This window comes from Opisthocomus hoazin, chromosome 7 (genome assembly GCF_030867145.1).
Source record: "Opisthocomus hoazin isolate bOpiHoa1 chromosome 7, bOpiHoa1.hap1, whole genome shotgun sequence".
NCBI lineage: Eukaryota > Metazoa > Chordata > Aves > Opisthocomiformes > Opisthocomidae > Opisthocomus > Opisthocomus hoazin.
The window spans coordinates 41,548,912-41,569,742 of NC_134420.1; the positions used below are offsets into that span (position 1 = coordinate 41,548,912).

The following is a 20,831-nucleotide window of genomic DNA, read 5'->3' on the forward strand; positions in this document are numbered from 1 at the left end:
CTGTGACATTGGCATAACTGATATTGAGACAGCTGCCACTCTGTGGATCCTCTTGTATCTTCTGGATGATAAGTTCAACAGCTTTTCGGTTTTGTTCAGGTTCTCCACTCACAGTGACAACCCTCTCTTGCAAGTTGATCCCATCAGGTTTCTGGGAAAGCTGCACCCAAGCCCCTGACTGCTCCATTATAGCCTTCACTGTAGCACCTCCCTTCCCTATTATCAGACCTGCTGTGCTGTTGGGAACTATAATCTTTACCTGTAATTAAAAAAAATATATATAAATAATACTTCTGCTTTGTGCATAAACACTATAATATTTTGCTACCCTATAAAAGGAAGGAAAAGAATGAAGTAAGTTAGTTACCATGTTTTTAAAAGAAAAGATTAAAAAAAGATATTAAAAAGAAATACAGCTCATCACACTTCTTAATGCTCTGCATCTGTTTCAAATGTACAATACAGAGAATTAAAGATAAAATAACAGGAAAAACTTATTTATCATTCTCCCACAGTATATACTTCTTTCAGCATAGTACATTTCAGACCAATAGATTAAGCAAATGCAGGTATTATGATCGTACGGAAAGATTGTCTTAGATTGTACCAAAGGGAGTGTTTTCATCTGATTCTTCTCTGTCTGGGCCACCGTAGCAAACAAACTTCTTAAGACAAAATGCATCTGAAATTCTTTAATTTCCCTTACAACATCTATAGTAACATTAATTAAAAAAAAAAACACTTAGCTAAAGAAAATATTGTATAGCATGGACAGATAAAATAGCTGGTCTTGAACAGGACATGATCTTGATTGTTCAACCTGTCATCCACATCAGTATACAGAAATTCATTATGTGTTACACTGCAGTATTATTTAGCCTATGGAAATGAAGTGTAGCAGGAGAGAGTATCTAAATGCTGAAGATTTTGAAAGAATAAAACATGGCATTTAAACATCTTTAAAAGTTTATAAAAATGTCTTCAAATTAAGGGTATTTGCCTATAAATTCTACCTTTCCACCTGTGTAAGCAAGTTTCAAACTCATTTATTCCTTATTGACTTAGTGCTACTAGTGAAGAATGACACCCAAGATAAAAATTCAATATTTCTACGTTTTTTATAGCTTTTGTTTTCATTATACATTTTAAAAATGTGTCTCAGCTTTAATGATATTGAATTAATATGATGTTTTACCTTATAAAAATAAATTTTTAGTAGCTTACTGATATCCATTCATCCAGGTTTTGTGAAGCATATATGTAGGGGTAACACTTTTCAATGTGTTAATCCTTTCACCAAATTGCTATCTAAAATCTCAGCAACAAGTCAATACAAAATACAATTCAAATTTTATTAGCAACATTCTCATTTTACTGCCTCATTATAAAGTCAAGCTAATCATGAATAAAAATTCATGCCCTATAAATAAGCTCTTTCTAGCCTTACCCATTTTAGATATTTCCAGTTGTTATGACAGCATCAAAATCAATCTTTGAAAATCCAGCATACTATAAAGTTGAGAAGCATTTATGTTTTCCATTTATACAGTATGTACATTAAAAATCGTAACATAAGATATTGTATTTTGCATTGAATTGTTTTACAGCATATATAGAATTTTTCATTGCTTTAGAATTTCATTCACGTTCACTAACATCAAAACAAAAGATGCTCTATGGAATAAATAAAAAATTATTAGGTGCTGACTTACATTAAAGGTAACATAAAAGTATGGTATTGAAAAAATATTTAGCCCACCCATATACTAATTAATCCTACAAAACAACAAATCTAAATATGTGTATATATTTACATACATAGTTCTGTATATATACACACAGTGAAATCTTTCTTACATCTATTTATAGACACACTCGTTTTTAAGTTAGGACACCTCACGGTCATTTTAAAATGTAGTTCAAAGTATCTGGCAATTCTGAGGTGCCCTTTTTTAGTTTTCCTATTAGAAAAAGAAGGAAACCAGTCTTACATTAGATTTGCTATTTGGGATCTAGATACAAAATGTATTAACTACTTATTAAATATAAGCAATGTTCAGGTTTTTGTTAAATACATATATTTAAGCGGAGGTATTTTTTTGTTTGGTTTGGTTTGCTGGGGGTTTTTTGTTTTGTTTTGTGGTTTTTTTTTAATTAATGCCCCAAAAATGTGAAGTTGTATAAAAACAGCGTCACTCAATGAAACTGCAAATCTTTTATTGCATGGCACAGCTTTCATTATGGTTTTGTGCCATGTGCTATAGAAAACATTTACGTGACTCCACTGATTTAAGACATACTACTAGCTTCTTTGTGAGATTTTGACAACTGTGATTTGCCAGATCCTGCTTGGTTTCATAATTAATGTGCGCAGTTTTGACCAAGTTAGGCATAAGTGCTTATGCAAGTTTAAGAGAAGAACCTAAGAAGGTATGAAAATACACTCTCATAACCATACATGTGATTGCAGAAGTAACTAGAATAAGTATTTTAGGGTAACACTGTAGAACATGTAATATCATAGCTACACATGCAACACATGAAAATCTGTAATATGGCCAGGATTACTCTAAAGGATTGGTGTAGTAAAATAAAATAATGGTTTAATGCAGCCACAGAATTAAGAAAGAAATGTTCTGTATGCAATAAGAAATATTTTCTCACTAAGAAACTAGCACTTTTCTCATTTGACATCACAAAACTTCATTTTGTTCACCACTAACAGCTCTTGTTGTTCAACAAAATTATCTGTCTAGTCAGAGGAAACCTAAAGAATGATCTCCTCCCCCATATTCATCCGCTCCCACCTTGTCCAGAAACGTTTCTGTACTTGGCCGTAAAAACAACCTACAAATTATGATTCTTTTTTTTTTTAAATAAATCTTGGATTTGCTGGATTAATGTGTTATATGTTTGTCTACTTCTGAGATAATAAAAATATCCTTTTCGAAACCTCTATTTTAGAAACATCAGATTGTGTGTTTTAATTGATGATTAAACTGTTTCAGTATAGGAATACTCTACTAATATCCTTTCAAATAAAACACCTGCCAGGGTGAATATTTCATCTATTAACATATAGGACATGTTCTAAAAAAATACATGTATTAAAAAAATAGACAATATGCACCATCTGTTTTATACTAAGATGTCACAGAAAACATTATATTCCTATCAAAACTCAGTTTTAACAGAACAGAAATACAACTGTATGTGTTTTGCTTAAAACAGGAGTAAAATCCTGCTCTTCCTGAAATGAATGGCAACGTTTTCATTATTTTTAGATATTAAATTGTAACGTTCCTGTATTTGTGACAGATGATTGAAAATGTCATTTAAAAAAGGAGATAACTAAAACAAAAACCATATTTAGGATTTTTTTTTATTTAGGTCATCCTAATTTTGCTTCCAATTTGTAATTCTCCACCAGTTTCCAGCATTCACTTTATTTTCCCTGGTATATATACTGGAATATCAACTCTTTACAGCAAACACTGGTTGTGTTGTATACTAATACACTCTATTACATACTAGGCCACAGCCCTCTAGGTGCCAATACAGATTAAATAATGCCTCTATATTGATATATTTATTTTTTTTTCTGTTTAAGCCTAAAATCCATTAGATTACTAAGTTAAGGTATAAAATGATACAACAAAATTCCTGGTCTCAATTCCAGTTATACAAACAGAAATTGAAAAAGCAAAGATTAGCTATTTGGTTATGTTACCCGCACCACCACTATTTTTTTAAGTACTTAACTCCCTGTCTGTCAGGGAAATCAGACAGTGCTCTTTTTCAGACAAGAAGTTCAGAAAGTGATTTGGATGCAGAAGTGAGAAATCTAACTACTACCCAAAATAAGGGCTCTGAGCTATCCAGTAAAGGTATTTGACTATGCAGGAAGGTTAGGTTTCCAGGTTCGTGTGTATGCTGCTGGCTATATTGAAACTTCTGCTGCAAAAAGGAGAGTATCTGAAGCAATTATGAACACAAGCTTAAAATACATAAGCAATTTAATTTTTTTTCAAATGCTACAGGAAGAAAAAATAACAAAGGAACTCAACCTTTATTTCATGCCAGATAGATTTTATAAAAAATAAGGATTGCAATTATGACATTTGCTTACTCACAGAGAAAATTAATTACTTCCACAGGCATAACTCTCATTCGATTTGTGTTAGTGTAAGCAAGTTAAAAATCAGTCTCAGCAAGTATAATACTTCTCCACTGAAAAGGAATCAAACAATAACAAAAATAAAATAACAAAGTAATTTCACTGTATGTTTTCACTAATATATTATCATGTCTTTAAAAGCTTTGACAAAGGTACAACAGTCCAATAAACTGGGGTGCTTAAGAAGCATTTTGCTGCCCTCAGTTCCCAAAGAAGTCAGCAGAGCTTTGATGAAACTCTGCACTTCAGAACAGGATGCTCAGTACTTCAGGGATCTCAGCCATTATGTCCAGAGGACACAATTCAAATTGCTTTAACTTAGCATTAGTGGCTCATATTCACCCCTGCACGCTGCAAAATCCTAGACTCCTAAACTTTGTACCAACTAATTTCCTCATCCTTTTCCCTCTATTGACAACCTACTTGCATAACCCCATGCTGCACTCCCCTATCACGTCAGTGACACCTAAAAGTCCACTGGTCTACCAAACTGAAAGTCCTGAAAGTTCTGTGCGCTGATCAGCATCTCCTGTGGAACGCCAGATCTTCAGTGATTATGCTATGCCACTTCTCATCACCTCCCTTATGCTGCAAGGAGATAATCTGCACTGAGCAGCTATGGGCGTATATCAACACACACGAAACACCTTCATGGGAAGCTGAATTATGACCAGACCTGCACTGCTATCCACACTAACACCTCATGTCCTGTCTCCCCAATCCTCATTCCCACTCCTCTCATGTAAACACCTCCAACTACCTACAGCAAGGTTCCCGACCCTTTCACTTTTCTATTACCTTATTTCCTTGCCCTCCTTCTATCTGATGGCATGTGCTCTGGTTATATCCTTACTTCTCACAGACTTTGGAGGTGCGGGGGACAGCAATCACAAAGTAGCATCTTATGTGCCACCCAGCTAATACAAAGTATTTACCTGGCAAATGCAGTGGGAGGATGAAATGCTTGCTGACTGGCTAGATAGCAAGAATTAGCAATTGATGTGGCTATTATGCCAATTAGAGTAACTGTATGTAAGGATGCCAAAAAAATGGCTTTAAGTTTAAAGCTCCACATAGTGGCATGACACATGAATGCACTAAATTACACAAGAAAAGAAAAAGTCTCACCGATTATACAAAATAGCATCAAAACTTGGATAAAACAAACCCAACAATTTGACAGTAGAAGCATTTAATTGCATCATCCTCTGCTTATTCCACTTTATGCAATTGTTTCTGAAGAGACTGCACAGATATTAATGAACCAAGGAGCTTTCTTATATGTTATTCAGCTCTCCTTATTCCTCTTTCATTTTCACAAGTTTAATTATAACTCATGCCATGAATCTTCTGTAATAGTTGTTCTTTTTTCCTTCTACTAAATCTTTCAACTACTTGTGGAATGTTATTTTATCTCCTCTTAACAGAGAAATATCTTTATAAAAAAGGTTCCATCTAATCTAACAAATTCATCCTAATCTGGCACCATTCTACATTTTACCCTCTCTAAAGCAAATCATTGTATTCCCTTAAAATTGTATTTAAATTACTATCTTCCATTTTATCTCTTTTTCTGTTTTCATTGCTCATCAACTACTTTAAACTCTATAAAAATCCATCTGGATTCTATATCTAGGAAAATTTCATGCTATTTTAGCTGCTCGTTTGACTGTGGGCTTGGAGTTGATGAGAGGGTATTTTGAAAGCATGAGTTACTGTAGAGAGCAGTCAACGAAGAGCAAGAGCCATCTATTACTCCTCTGTGTGGCAGCCTGAACAAACTGCTACAGTAGGCTTGTATTGATGTGAGTAGCTCCATACCATCCACCCTTAACCTGCAGTGGCAGTACGATGAAAGTCTGGGAGAAAAACCAGGATCAGCAAAAGATGTGATAGAAGTCTACTGGAATCAAGCAGAAAGACAACTAAGCACTTTACAGGCAAGATGATGCCTACATGCACTTAGAATTTACAGCCACCCTCTTGTATCAGGCAACTCTTGGAAAGTCCCTGGCTACATAACCAACGCCAACCACAATTTCAAGGCAGAACAAGCTACCAAAGGGTCATGAGTCATCCGATGTGTACAGCAGGCAGAAATATTAGGCTGGTCTGGACAGGTGCTTGCTCACGTCAGACTCGGGTTCACCCTCCAACAGCAGGAATTTCTCTCAGTCATTTCAATAGTTCTGGATTGGGTTCCATATGTACATATGGTTAAATATGAACTTACTTTTTCAGAGGGGTCATGCACTGAACAAATTCCTGGATGCTCAGTCCAAGAGTGTACATTTTGTTTTTAGAGAAAATACTTAGAAGGAATAGGCATCTTTCTAATGGTCTGTTTGATATTTCTTTACAAAAATAAGCAAATATCTATAAAAAGAGAAGCAGTTCTTTGTAAATACAGCTAGATCATAATGTAAATAAACCTAGATCATAAATTAGTCTTCATCTTACTTGATTATGTTTAAATTCTGTAAATACCATTCCAGTTCAAATTTTCTCTTTCTATAAACGGATATCTAGAACCAAAATCTTCCGTGAACAAGGGCAACTGGATTACAGGAAGAGATTAGCTGCTACTTTGTTCCTCAACATACTGGTTTGTGAGATGATCTTCTCAGCACAAGTAGCACATATACTTGTAGTATTTTCTTCATATATTTTACCTGTAACTATTGCAAGTTTAATGTAATTTTGCTCTTTCTCTGTGATGCTACTTTGTGGTATTTCTGCCCTCTTAACTACTGTTTCTTTCAAGACAATTCAAAGCTAAATTCATCTATTGAAAAAAATAATACTGCAAGTAAGAGGTCTTTCTAAACTTAGAACTATACTAGAACTTTACAAATATAATAAATTAAAATGACAGAGCAAACAGATATTCTAAAACACTTACTTGTGTCTGCCAGTACATTGCAACAAAAGTTTGGGCTGATTCCCACTCTATTGTTTATCAAAAGTGTTTATTTTGTTCCAGTTCTCAGACCTTCTTTCACCTGAAAATGCATTTCTCAAGGGCATTATTTCATTTTAGTCCTAAAGACTATCATGCAATAGAAATCTAACATCATCTTAAATGCTTGAGAATGATTTACATCTAAAATCACAAGGCTTAGAAACTTGTAAACAAGTCGGAGAAAGACTTACTTGAGGAAAGTATATGTAAGGGTTTTTTTTTTCACTGATTGTTGCTTTGGCTTAAATCTAAACCGTTTTTCAATTAGTATTTTGTATTAAACCTTGACTCTTTGGGGGACAGAAAAAAGTACCTCCCACTTCTAGTTACTACCTAATTACGCATCTGCCCACTTTAAAGTATGAACATTAAGATTTTTCTTCCATGCTTTTAACTAAACACGTAATTTCGAATGCAAACTCCGCACAGCAAGGAATTAGCAGATCACATTTAAACAAACAAAGGAAAAAATTCTCTGGTCTCTACTTTAGTCGCCATTCTGTCACCAGTGAGAGTGTAGGCTCTAACACATAAACAGAAAAGGCTTCTTCTCTCAAAAGCAGTTTCTACTAAATGTGTGCACGTGCAAGTGGTGTATAGAGAGAGAATAATCATTAAAAAAATGCTGGTTATACAGGTGGTTGATTTTAGAAAACTATCTAGTTCTGAACTAAGTATTATTAAAAATTAATACACACACATATGCACACAAGTCAATGAGTAGTTTCATAAGTATCCCACACGAAAATATGATTCAAAAGTATGGGAATGGAAGAACCCAAATCCTCCATGAATTCTCTATGATACATAGTTTTAATAACACAGAGAAGAAACTTAACTTTTCTAATTTTTTTCCATGTAGCATAAAAGCAACATTCCGTATTTTATGTATTAATGTTTCATGAGTTTCAAATTACATTTGTAGAGAAGTATAATGTATTTTGAGACACGTCATTTATACTTATCACTTTTTTATAATTAAAAAAAGAAAAATGAGCTGGTTACACACTGAATTATACAAGAGCAAAAAATCATAGATTTGCACTCAACTGCAGGGTATGTAGTATACATAGAAAATTAGACATCTATATTGACTGCACCATTGTTCAGATGAAACAACTTTTAAGACAGAAAGCAAGAATACTAACTGCTCCGGCCAGTAAAGTCTGAATGACACTTTCCATGACAGTAGAATGTTAAATCTATTCTCTAGCTAAAGTCACAATAGTTCCCCTTCCCCCTACCTAAAACCTCCCTTTTTTTTTTTCCCTATCTAATTTTTTGCATGATGTTCTATGAATACCTGCCAACATTCCACAGAGTCAAGGACGGGTTTCACAAAAGCATGAAAATTTACAGTACTAATGAGTATAGTAATTTGGAATGCTTCTGACTGAAAGACACCATACAATTATAATGCAATTTCATTATTGAACTGCTGAAAAGACATTTCTCAATACAAAACAATCTACAAAAAAAGGAGATAATGTACATTGTTTTAAAAACAAATACACCTCACTTAGGGTATCAAGAAGATTCCCACTGTTTTGCATTAGGCAGTATCTAACTTATAAAACCCACTCCAGATTCCAAAGTGAATGGATCTTCCTGACAGAAATTGGGGCAAAGGTAGCGTATCCCTTTTATTACGCTTTCCCAGTCATAAAAAATACAGATGTTACTTTGGCTCCTCATGGCTATTAACTCGTTGTCCAAAGAAGCACTGCACTGGTTGCTTTCCTGAAAAATCTTCAGGCACAAGAAGGTAAGTACATAAATGACTAGGACACCTGCAGTTCTCAGGAGAATCCTTAAAACGCTGCATCCATAAGCTTTACATGTACTCACCAGTAGATCAGCCATAAACTTGTTCTGAATGATATGCTGTATTTTAACTAGAAATCTTACACTTGATGAAAGCAATTACTGAGAGAAATCCTATGGCTGAAACACACAGGAGATCTGGTAAGATGTTCAGCAAATCTTGGATGGCCTATAAGCACAGACACTTAGGAACCTTTTTTTCATTGTCTTCAAGGAGGCTGAGGCTTACAATTTTTTTCTTATGACTGTGGACCAGAAAGTCCAAGAGATGCCTAAGAGTTTTCTTAAATATGCCTTTGACTGGAGTAGAAATTTTCAAGATCAATATGCAATGTTAACATTACAGAACCTCACAGCTACTCAACAGTGTCAAAATTTCAGCATAAACTTTGATAAATATGGCTAAAAATACACAATGATGTGCTTCTAAAACAAATCAATGCAGAAATTATATGGTATAGTTATGTCAAATTAAATTCAGGGGAAAAGACAGCCAATAGAAACGTGCAAAGGGACTTGCCGTTACTGTGTCAATGACACTTTTCACTGAAGCTGATTAGAACATGGAAGCATGCAAAAGCTTAAAACAGGATATTAGAAATACATTGAGATATTCATCCTCTGTCATCGCTGGCCAGATTACAACATTATTTTAACAGACTACTAAACTTCATCCAAATTAATTTAGGACTGAAATCCAAATTTCAGGTCAAAATCACATTTCAGCATTCCAGGTAAGAATGTTCAAAATGAACCTCTGAAAACTACATTTGAAAATGAATCTATCTATCTATAGGACTGATAGGACAAAAGGACATAGCACTTCTAATTTGTTTTCAGATTATCTTTGTCACAGTTGATTTATGCAAGATATGTAGAACGTTTATTAAGCATTCCTTTCACAATTCAGAACAAAATTTATGTTCTCAACCCTATGCCATTTGCAGGAGGCCTTTCTTTTCAAAGCTGTGGAAACCAGGTGAGCCAACAGAAACATTTCTATTCTATGGCTGGGCAGAGAGGAACCTGATGAGGTTCAACAAGGGCAAATGCAGGGTCCTGCACCTGGGGAGGAACAATCCCATGCATCACTACAGGCTTGGGGCGGACCTGTTGGAGAGCAGCTCTGCGGAGAGGGACCTGGGTGTCCTGGTGGACGACAGGTTAACCAGGAGCCAGCAGTGTGCCCTGGTTACCAAGAAGGCCGATGGGATCCTGGGGTGAATCAAGAGGATTGTGGCCAGCAGGTCGAGGGAGGTTCTCCTTCCCCTCTACACTGCCCTAGTGAGGACCCATCTGGAGTACTCTGCCCATTTCTGGGCTCCCCAGTTCAAGAAAGATGAGGAGCTACTGAAGAGAGTCCAGTGGAGGGCTACGAGGATGGTGAGGGGACTGGAGCATCTCTCCTACGAGGAGAGGCTGAGGGAGCTGGGCTTGTTCAGCCTGAAGAAGAGAAGGCTGCGAGGGGACCTAATAAATGCTTACAAATATCTCAAGGGTGGGTGTCAGGAGGATGGGGCCAAGCTCTTTTCAGTGGTGCCCTGAGGCAGGACAAGGGGCAATGGGCACAAACTGAAGCACAGGAAGTTCCGTCTGAACATGAGGAAGAATTTCTTCCCTCTGAGGGTGACGGAGCACTGGAACAGGCTGCCCAGAGAGGTTGTGGAGTCTCCTTCTCTGGAGATATTCAAGACCCGCCTGGACAAGGTCCTGTGCAGCCTGGTGTAGGTGACCCTGCTTCGGCAGGTGGGTTGGACTAGATGACCCACAGAGGCCCCTTCCAACCCCGACCATTCTGTGTGATTCTGTGTATGGTATGGAAAAGAAGGATTTGCAAGGACCATTAAAAATAGTCACTTCCCTTCTTGCTCAAAGCTCCTTGAGATCTTTTTGTGGGAGGTCAAAAGAGAAAAAAATTTTATTATCAGCAATAGAAACTTTATGTTCACACCTATCAAAAGGTTTGTGTTTTTCAAAGGAAGAGGGTAAAGTGCTCAGGAGATATGACAGTTGTTAATCCCTTTCTTAAAATACACAGTAGATTTCCACACTCACAAATATCCACCAATTTTGCTATTACAGCTACCATATTCTTATCATTTGAAAACTGTTTTGAAGTTTTAAGCGAGAAGCTGTGGGACTGAAAACATAATAGAGATTGAAAGAAGGAGGTAAAAGAAAGTGCAACTAGCTTTTTACCTAAAATCTGAAACACCTTGTTATTCTGAACTGAGAAACAAGGCAGACCCCCAAGAATATAAAAGACAGTATAGAAAAAATACTGTAAAGATCAGAAGGGTATGTAAATTAACATAAAAACATCAACTTTCTATTTCAAAAGAACTACGGCAATATAAATCACCCTTTAACATTTAGTAACTGTTGTCAAGTAGAAATGCAGCAATTTTTTTGTCATTTTCTGTGTTAGATATGGTCATAAATTCTACTAAACACACACTTTGGTGTTGACTGAGGGCTGATGGTAAACATTTAGATTTTAATCACTTCAGTTCATCACAGATACTAAAAGATTTTAGAACCATGCACCAGTTGTTTCTTCTGATCCTTGCTTGGACTTTGTACATACAGGGACAAAATACTACTGCCAAGGTTTAGCAGTAGGTATATGTATATAAGTATACGGCCATTTATCAGTTCTTTCTCTAATAACAATTAAAAAATCCTACACTCATTATTTTTTCTTAACAATGAAGAGTTCCATCAATTCATCTTTTAACTGACCACAACAGTTATTTCTTTGAGTGAGAGGACGCTTGTATGAGTTTACATAGTAAGGCTGTTTCAATAGTAACTGCTTAAAAGTTCTGAAATGGAATCCTGTATAGTAGGAAGACACTCTCTGTGGCAAAAAACACAGCCCAAGATGGGAGGGATGGAGAAGGAGTAGGAGGATAAATAGTGGGAAACAGGTTAGAGAGACAAGTGAATATATTCCAGCTGCAATACACCACCCCACCACTGCTGGAAAAGCACGTAGCAAAGGTAAAGGCTCAGCCAGTCAATGCTGTTAAAATACCAAACAAGAGTTTGGTACCACTGATGCACCTCAATCTCATCAGTAATTTAGTGGGCATCAGATTAGACTTACTTGTTTAGAAAAAGGAGGGGGTTATACTATTTTTGGTGCTTAAAACTTCTATTATTTATCAAGCATTTAAATTTCTGCCCTGAACAATAAAAAAAAATATTCAATTACACTTGTACGTCATGCAGCATTTATCCAAGTTCACTTTTCCTTTACTATACTTAGATAACATGAATATTTTTTTAACCATTACATACAGAGGATATTATAGAGAATATCTATAATATGGTAGATATAAATTTAGACACAACGACTCCCAAGAAACAATCCACACTTCTGTGGACAAGCACTGGTCGGTGGAAGGACTTAATCTCTCAATACATGAAGTTGCTCACTGGCATGGATAACTACTGTTGCTATAGTCTTTGACACCTAGAAGTGGATTTTCAATTAAGCAGGACATTTGTCTCAAAAGAACTGAATTTACAGACAGGAGACAACTAGTAATGGAAAAAATGCACTTTCCTTTCCAGGACTTCTCAGGACTCTAGAAATATTATTTTCTATGAAACAGGAAATTAACGATAATTTTTAAAAATGAATATTTAAAGTTGGACTTCTAGATGCTTATTTAGGCATCTTAATCCAAAAACCACGCTTGCATGTTCAGCAAACCCAACAGCCAAACCATTTATTTAGAGGATTAAAAAACCACTAAATTCAAGCACTCATTTAAGAAAGTCCTAGTGATGATATTCTTTGCCAATCTGGAACACCCATGTCCTTTTTCTTGTATGCCTCCTTAATAATCTTGTAACAAAGAATTTGTGAATCAGTGATCAGGGACATAACTATGTGCAAAAACTTACTCCTTCTCATCAAAGTCCATTATGTAAACTACTCTAACATGAAAAAGAAGAGTGGAAGGTACCTTGTCACCTTGTCAGGTCTAGGCACTGAACTGTAATGACAAAATGATTTCTTGAAGAGCCACATAAATATAAACTTTCTCATGAGTTCTTTCCTTGATTTAGTAAATATCAGTTTTCCTGATGTTACAGCCAAACCATTTTTAAAAGAAGGAAGATTTTAAACACTCACAACTTCTGGCTAGGCCCACAATTGTTTTTTTTTTAAAAAAAAAGAAAACAAGAGAACTAAAGCCCGTCTTACAATTCCCACTGACATAAGATTTGATGCAAAAGCTTAGAACGTGAAGAAAATCCCAAACCACTTAAACATATTACAATTATACATATTTTTATATATACACACACATTTATGTACTGTACATATATAGCTCTATACGTGACTCCATAATATTGGTTACTTTTAAGACTAAACAGTCATATCACATTTAGCATCTAGCCAACAGTACCAGCTCCATAAGAGCACAGAAGCTACTTATTCAGCAGTACCTCTTTAAATAATTTCTTTGCAATTCAGCTGATTCTAAAAACAATAAGGAAAAACAAAAGCAAATCAGTCCACATGGAAGACATGCACATATGCCTATTTTATACAGACACAATGAATGGAGCCATCCCTTCTCTCCAAGCCCGTCATCTCTTAGATTCTCACAGCTGCAATCGTGTCAGACATGAGTGTGCTTATGCACAAAAACGAATGAAAGCTCTCCACTTTACAGGCTCAAGGAATAAGAAATCCACTCTGTTACAAAATTATTTCAAGATCTCCAACCTTTCTTTGAAATCAAATTTCTGCTCTTAACAATAGTAAGTAATTTAGACAATGTATCTTATAAATGAGAGGTATCTTCTATATTCAGTCTATATTTTACACACATAAGAAAAGACAGAAGAGGGCATTTTTAATGGTGTATCTTGACCTAACCTGGCACCAGTTTTGCATATGCTCTTTACTCTCAGATCACAAAATTGAAAGGTAAAATGAAGGATAAAGCTTATCATCAACCAATACGCATAAAGAAAACATGGTGGAATGATAAATTACTCGCTCCATTTATAACTGTAATGAACATGGCAAACAGCAACCAATAAAGATGACAAAAGAGGAATGTACTGTGTCTAAATGAACACCTTTTGAGTTTTCATGGGCATAAAATAAAATAATAATCAACCCTAACATCCGCGTCTACATTATTTGTAATTAAAATCCTGGGGTGATTATTCTGTTCTCCATTCTTCTCAGCAAAAGAAGGGGAGACATCTGTGAATTAAAATCCCTGTGGTAACCCCATTAATGTCTCAGCTCTGAAAATAAGAGCATATTTATTCATGGTCTGACCTACAGATTGTTCTGTATAGCTTCAGTGTTTTTCACTGAAAGAATGGTGAAAACCAGCAAGAAATTTGGCTTATGCAAAATGCATCTGGACGAACTATCTAAAATAATGGCATCAAGGGCTATGGTTACTTTGCACCCCTGGCGCTGCAAAGGATGACCAGCAGCAGGGGCTTGATCCTTTCTGTATTCACTGTTGCTTAACTATTAACAAAGAATTTTGTATAGCAAGAACTACTCAATGAAATTCTCAGGGAGGCTATCTCATAGATGTCATTTGAGAATTGTTTTCAAATGAGAAAGGAAGTAAAGGATAGTTAAAGATAAAATCTTTAAACAACCTTATCTCTCTAGTTCATAAAAAATAGTATTTACCACTAACTTATATTAGAAAAAGGACTTAGTTTCACTAATGAGTGGATGTCTTCAAACTTAAGCACTACTACAGGACTCCATAGCCATCTAATGCTAATTAGACATGCCAATGACATGCCAGTTCAAAACTTTCCTCTCAGAGCCTGACATTACATCTCTGACAAGGATCAGAGAACAGAACAAGGCAGTATATCAAGCTGCTGGTCCTGGGAAATATATCATTAACCACAACTAAGTTAAGTGACTGGCTCAGAACTTCACATTCACCCAGGTCAATTTATATGTATATATTTAAATTATATGTATATCTATGTTCTGATTTATCCTTTTATAAACTTGTAGTTCTACATTTTTAACCAAGATAGCCATGAGGGAATAGCAACTACTGCTGGAAGAAAAAGAGAAAAAGAACACTGGAATAAGTGGAGGCAATGACAGAACTTAGCAATTACTTGAGTAAAGAGAAACAAAAAGATTGATAGGTGCTAACACAGGCCAGTTATGAAAGTCAATCTAGCTTATCAAAAAAAGCTGCAATTAGAAGAGACAACTGAACATTCTTCTCATTAAAGGTGAAGATCCTGGTTTTTGATCATACCAAATTTAGCTCAGTGGGGGAAACCGTACATACCTATTATTAAACCACATATTTGCAAACCATATTGTCTCCATACATCTGTACTCAGGGTTATATTTCTCATATAATGGGAATCTGTGGAGTCAAATTTCATTAAGGAAAGCTGTCTATAAATAAGCAACAAAGAAAAATAAATAAGCAACTTTTAAGACTTAATTAAGCATTACAAAAGCTAGGCACAGGCAATACTTGAAAATAGATAACTGGCACATATTAATAATTTTGTCTAGATAATCAACTGATCAAAATGTTCACATGGAAAAAAACGATTCCTTACAAACTAAGCCTGTGGGGCACAAATGTTTTACATGGCTCTATTTATACACATACATCTCACATTTTTATACCTATATTACATATCTGTAATTCTGTATGTGCATTAACTTGGAAAAATACATTTCAAAGAACAAATTTAGAGTCAGCATCCCCATAAGTTGGATTTTAATCTCTGTTTTTAAAGATCTACTGAAAAAGAATTTGCACCTAACTCTTGCCCTGATCTCATTTCCTATGCACACCATACAGATATTCTTCAGCTTCCACAGATTACATTGGGATTTTTTTTGAGAGAAAAGATACTGAAAAAATACAAAAATAAAAATGATAAAATGAAATAGCTGTCTCAAACTGAGATAAAGGTGATGAAATCAACAGATTTACTAACCAATTTTGATTTCATAATGCATTTCTCCCTTTTTTTAACAGATGTTCACTGTGAACATTGTTACAGTAAAGACCCTTTTTAGACAGTGCTCAACAAATGCAGTATAATTATAATATCAGAAAGTTTACATAAAACTGCACACAATCTGAATTATAGTACTGTTACTACACAATATTATTGCTAACAATGAGTTTTATTTTACTATTTCAACAGTAAAAATTAGTTCTATTTTAAAAAAATATTATTTTATTCATTTTGAAATGACAAAATGCTCTTGATGTTAAAAAGTACCAATTTTGCTGAGGCCCCTGACATTCAAATGGACAAGTTTATACTCTTTTCTTTCACTTTTATTGATTTATTTTTCTTACTATTAAAATAAAAATCAGATAGGCCAAAAAGAAAGGCTTTCTGTATTAGTAGTGTAAATAGTAGGACAATTAGCAGTATAATAAAAATTTTATATTTTCACAAGCCATGTATTCAGTTAACTTCTTGTCAATACCATATTGTATTTAAGTAATTCCATTTTGGTTTGAATAATAAGTACTGAATAGTGCATAGGCTATGGAATATAATTTCATTTATGAAACACCTGCTGTAATACTAACATTTGTAGTTAAGGCATGTTTTGTAACTAGATTCCTTAATAAAAATAAACCTAGCAGAAAGGTATCTTTATATTACAAAATAATTTTATATTAAAACATACACAAATTATTGGCAGTAGTAATTTCTAAATTAAAATCTTAAATTCAGATTTGAAAATATAACTTCTGTCTCATCAAAGTTGTAATCTCCTTTTATTACCCCCATTCACATGTGTTCCTATTAATGTAAGGTAGGTACAATGTACAATCTACTTAGAAATTGCACACAGTAATGGCAATGCTCAGTGTACACATACACACTGTGTACAGCCCATCAGTCTTTACTGTAAATGTTAATTTAAAATGTAGCATTATCTAATTAGTTTTGACACAATTAAAGCAGGAATTTATATAGAAGAGCCTCTTAAATGCTCAAATACAGGTCAAATATAACCTGTGAAATATCTTTAACAAACAGCTATCTGTTCTTTCCTTTTGTTTCTAAAATTAAAGGTGGCAATAGTGGTCCCAAACAATACTTTAACAGTTATTTTACTAAACATTTTAAGCATATCATGATCAATAAATATTCTGTAAAGATCTGCTTATCTTTTGACTTGATTTCTTTTTTTCTGCATCACTCAATTATACATGAGCATTGGTCTGCAAAAGATCTGGAGGAACCGTATTTTGTTTCAGTACTCTTTACTAAAGAACATCATTAATCACAGTTTAATCTATTTCATAGACCAGTTTTATTCCACAAACCAGTAACACTTTAAAAGAGCTTACATGGAGACTGCATTTAAGTATCTCATGGGTAGGGGGCAGCTGTTTATTTTGATCCACTTTATTCTCTTAATAGTAATTGTAATAATTGTGATAATAAATTTTTTCACTGCATTTATGTTTTGGTTAAGTGAACAAAAAAATAACCATAAAAAGCTGAGAAGCATGGAGATAATGTATTAATTACTAGAAACATGTAAGAAGAATTTACACTGCAGTAGAACTACCAAATGGCAGGCTTTCAGAAACTTTAAAGAAACAGAAAAGTAAAACATGCTTTTCTAATCCCATCTAAATCACTGGTGCCAAATTCAACTGAATGAATGATATATTATGTAGGAGTTTGTTACTGCTGCATAATGTGAAGGGAAAAATATAAGAGTCCAGAAAGACTCTGATCTCCAAGGCTGCATGTGATGATGAGGTGTCATTTGAGAAGCAGGGGAAAACAGAAGGCCAAGCAGCAAGCAGTCACTCTGTACCCCCAAATACTCTTCAAGGCTATAAATTGCAAAGACTCAAATGTAAATCACTGGGAGGTAACAGACTAGTGGACTTGACTTGGGCATTTCTAAGTATGCTTATTAGGGTCTATGGTCATGATTCTCCCACCGATCCACTATTTGCAAACTATGCCTGTGAATAACTGTTATTACTTGTAGGGAGTCTAATTTAATTTCAGGAGGAAAAAACAAAACAAAACAACTAAAACCAAGTGTGAAAAAAAAATACAGGCACAAAACTAGGGGAAAATACTGATTCTGAGTAAGATGCAGTTACATATTGTTTTGACTGCAGGGTAAAGGTATTGACTGACTATGTTAAGTCTGGGACACTATGCTACAGGCAAAGATCTCAACAGACGCACCTTATCTCTGGAAAGAGGAAAAACCTCCCACCTCTTCTTCCCTCTAGTGCAAAAAGGCAACCAGCTTCTTTCTATGATATGTATACAAAGAACACTCCTTTTTCACTCAAATCAGGCAGATACCTACTTTAATTGGGTTTGTCTCACATCTATGACTTCTCACAGTCTGATGAATTCTCAATGCATGCAAAAGGCAGACGATGCATCTAGCATACCGCCCGCAGGAAAGCGCAGTGCACTGCTGCACTATTCCTACAAACAGCTTGTGAAAGTGATCCTGTTTCAGATGGCACAAAGAAAATAACTAATATATGCCCAAAGCACGATCTTCTAGGGCTAGGCCTAACCATGTCTCACTCAACTTACCTCTGACATGTCAGAAAAATATGGTATTTTTCCTGCCTTTTCTACCTTATAGTCTGTGCTGTACAGGATCTGTCCTGGTGTGACAGTAACTTGATAACCTCAATATTTCTTTCCACATTCTCATACAACTCCTGATCATATAAATTCTGAACTCTTTAAGAGCTGCTAAATTAAATTCTGAACACTTGAAAACTTAAGAGTCTAACATTTAAGTGACTGATACAGTATGCAGCAGAAAAAAAAGCAATGAAGTAGCAATGAAGCCATCCAGATTTGCGTTCTGGACATCCTGTTTTTTCTGGGTTGTTCAAACAGCAAAGAGCACGCTAACTAACTCTTTGCCTGCTAACCTTAGAATATGGTTGGCTTTTTCCCCTGGTATTAGTTCTGAATTAATCAGTATGTCACCAAACCTGAGTATTAAGGACTCGAAGTCAAAGATAATCTTGGTTAGACCATAGAGTTACATGCTGTCAGCTTTCACTCTAGCTTACATGGGATAGGACTTGAACATGGAAATATATGGTACTTTATGGTATGCTATTTATTTTCCTTTTGTACTGATAAAAGAAGTATGCTTAAACAGTTGGAACAAAGTAAATGAAAAAATTAAACATCCCTTTGCACAAGACATTTGAAGACCTTTATCTTATTTTGACAAAGACAAGAATGTGTATTCTCCAACTTTTATGTGTTTAATGATCTTTTTTCATAAGCAGATAGGACCTTTTCTTAGTACTAGGACATGGAAAAATGGCAAAATCTACACATATCTACACATACCCTTAAATGAAAGAACAAGATCTTCAATTACAGTGCGAGATTTTTACTAACTCTTAAACAACTTGAATAAGATATGCATGGAGTCTAAACCAAAATCCATTCAATCCAAAAAGCATTATCTTTTTACTTGTTCACTCCAAAATATTTTAGAGTGAATGAAGCACACATAAATTGTAAGTGTACAGGAAAGTGTAATGCTAACTCTTGTCCCAAATCTCAGCGTGTTCACAGAAGTAACACTGATTTAAAAATAAATTAATGAGATCGAAAGCAGGCTTCATTAAAGTCACACTACAGTAAAATTTATGTTTTCTAAATCATCTTAGTATATTTCCAGAACTCTACTTTTATTCACTTAACAAGTTTTAAAGCTAATGACTAAACTAAGGATTAAAACTGATGATAGCCTAATTCATAAATCATAAATGCAGAACAGGGGTGACCATGCAGTATCTCGTTAAAAGCTGCTTTCTTACAAGAAAAAAATAAATTAGTTTGTCCCTCTGTTTCCTCTTTTTCTTTCAAGCTTTACTTTTATATGAATTTTTTTTTGTCCTGATTTTTATCTATGGGGAGGAAAACAACAAAAAAATTTAACAATCGGATAGAATTAAAAACATGAGGAGAAATTGTTTTAAGACACTTCACCATTCCAATAGAAAAGGAATAGTAATGCTGCCCATTAAACTGAGAAAGCAAATCTTTTTGAAGAGGGGATGAAATAGGAAGCTAACTGATTTAATTCTTTTCAAGCATAAAATCAAAAGAAGATACACGAACATGGAATCATGTTTTTACTTGCAGCACTGCAACTGGCAGACCATTCATGACATCCTATGAATGCTATGCCAGTAGTATTCAGACACTTAGCACTGAGAACCTGCATCTTTCCCCATGTCTCATGAATGGTCCTGACAGAATTTCCCTTACATTTAAGAAAGGAGCAACAGTGAACCATAAAATTGTTGTGTGGTCAGAGAGAAAAGAAAGGAAACAATTAGAATCATAGAATCATAAGTTGGAAAAGACCTCTAAGATCATCGAGTCCAACCATCCACGTAACACCACCATGCCTACTAAATCATATCCTGAAATGCCACATCTACATATTTTTTTAACACCTCCAGGGAGGGGGACTCCACCTCCTTTCAGGTAGTTGTAGAGAGCAAGAAGGTCCCCCCTCAGCCTCCTCTTCTTCAGACTAAACAGCCCCAGTTCCTTCAGCCGCTCCTCATAAGACTTGTTCTCTAGACCCCTCACCAGCCTTGTTGCCCTTCTTTGGGCACATTCCAGCAACTCAATGTCTCAATATAAAGGAATATAAACACAGATAATTACCTACATAGTTGTCCAAAGTGGAAAAATTGGAAAGAGTAAAAAAAACCCTCAAACTTATTTGCATATCAGGTTTTTTTAAATTGTTATTTTAAAAATTTTATAGTAACTAAAATATTTATTTTAAGAAGATAATGCAAACAAAAGCAC

General features: G+C 34.9%; 1 protein-coding gene across 4 annotated transcripts in view; it reads right to left on the reverse strand.

Annotated features, from left to right (window-relative positions):
• The window catches only part of NOVA1 (NOVA alternative splicing regulator 1), a 164,323-nt gene that overhangs the window by 2,811 nt on the left and 140,681 nt on the right, over positions 1–20,831 (reverse strand). For all 4 annotated transcript variants that reach the window (XM_075425122.1, XM_075425120.1, XM_075425124.1 and 1 more), the window contains one exon: positions 1–259. This exon is cut by the window's left edge and continues 2,811 nt beyond it. In XM_075425122.1, coding sequence (XP_075281237.1) covers positions 1–259 — 259 coding nt within the window. The remainder of the gene's footprint in view (positions 260–20,831) is intronic.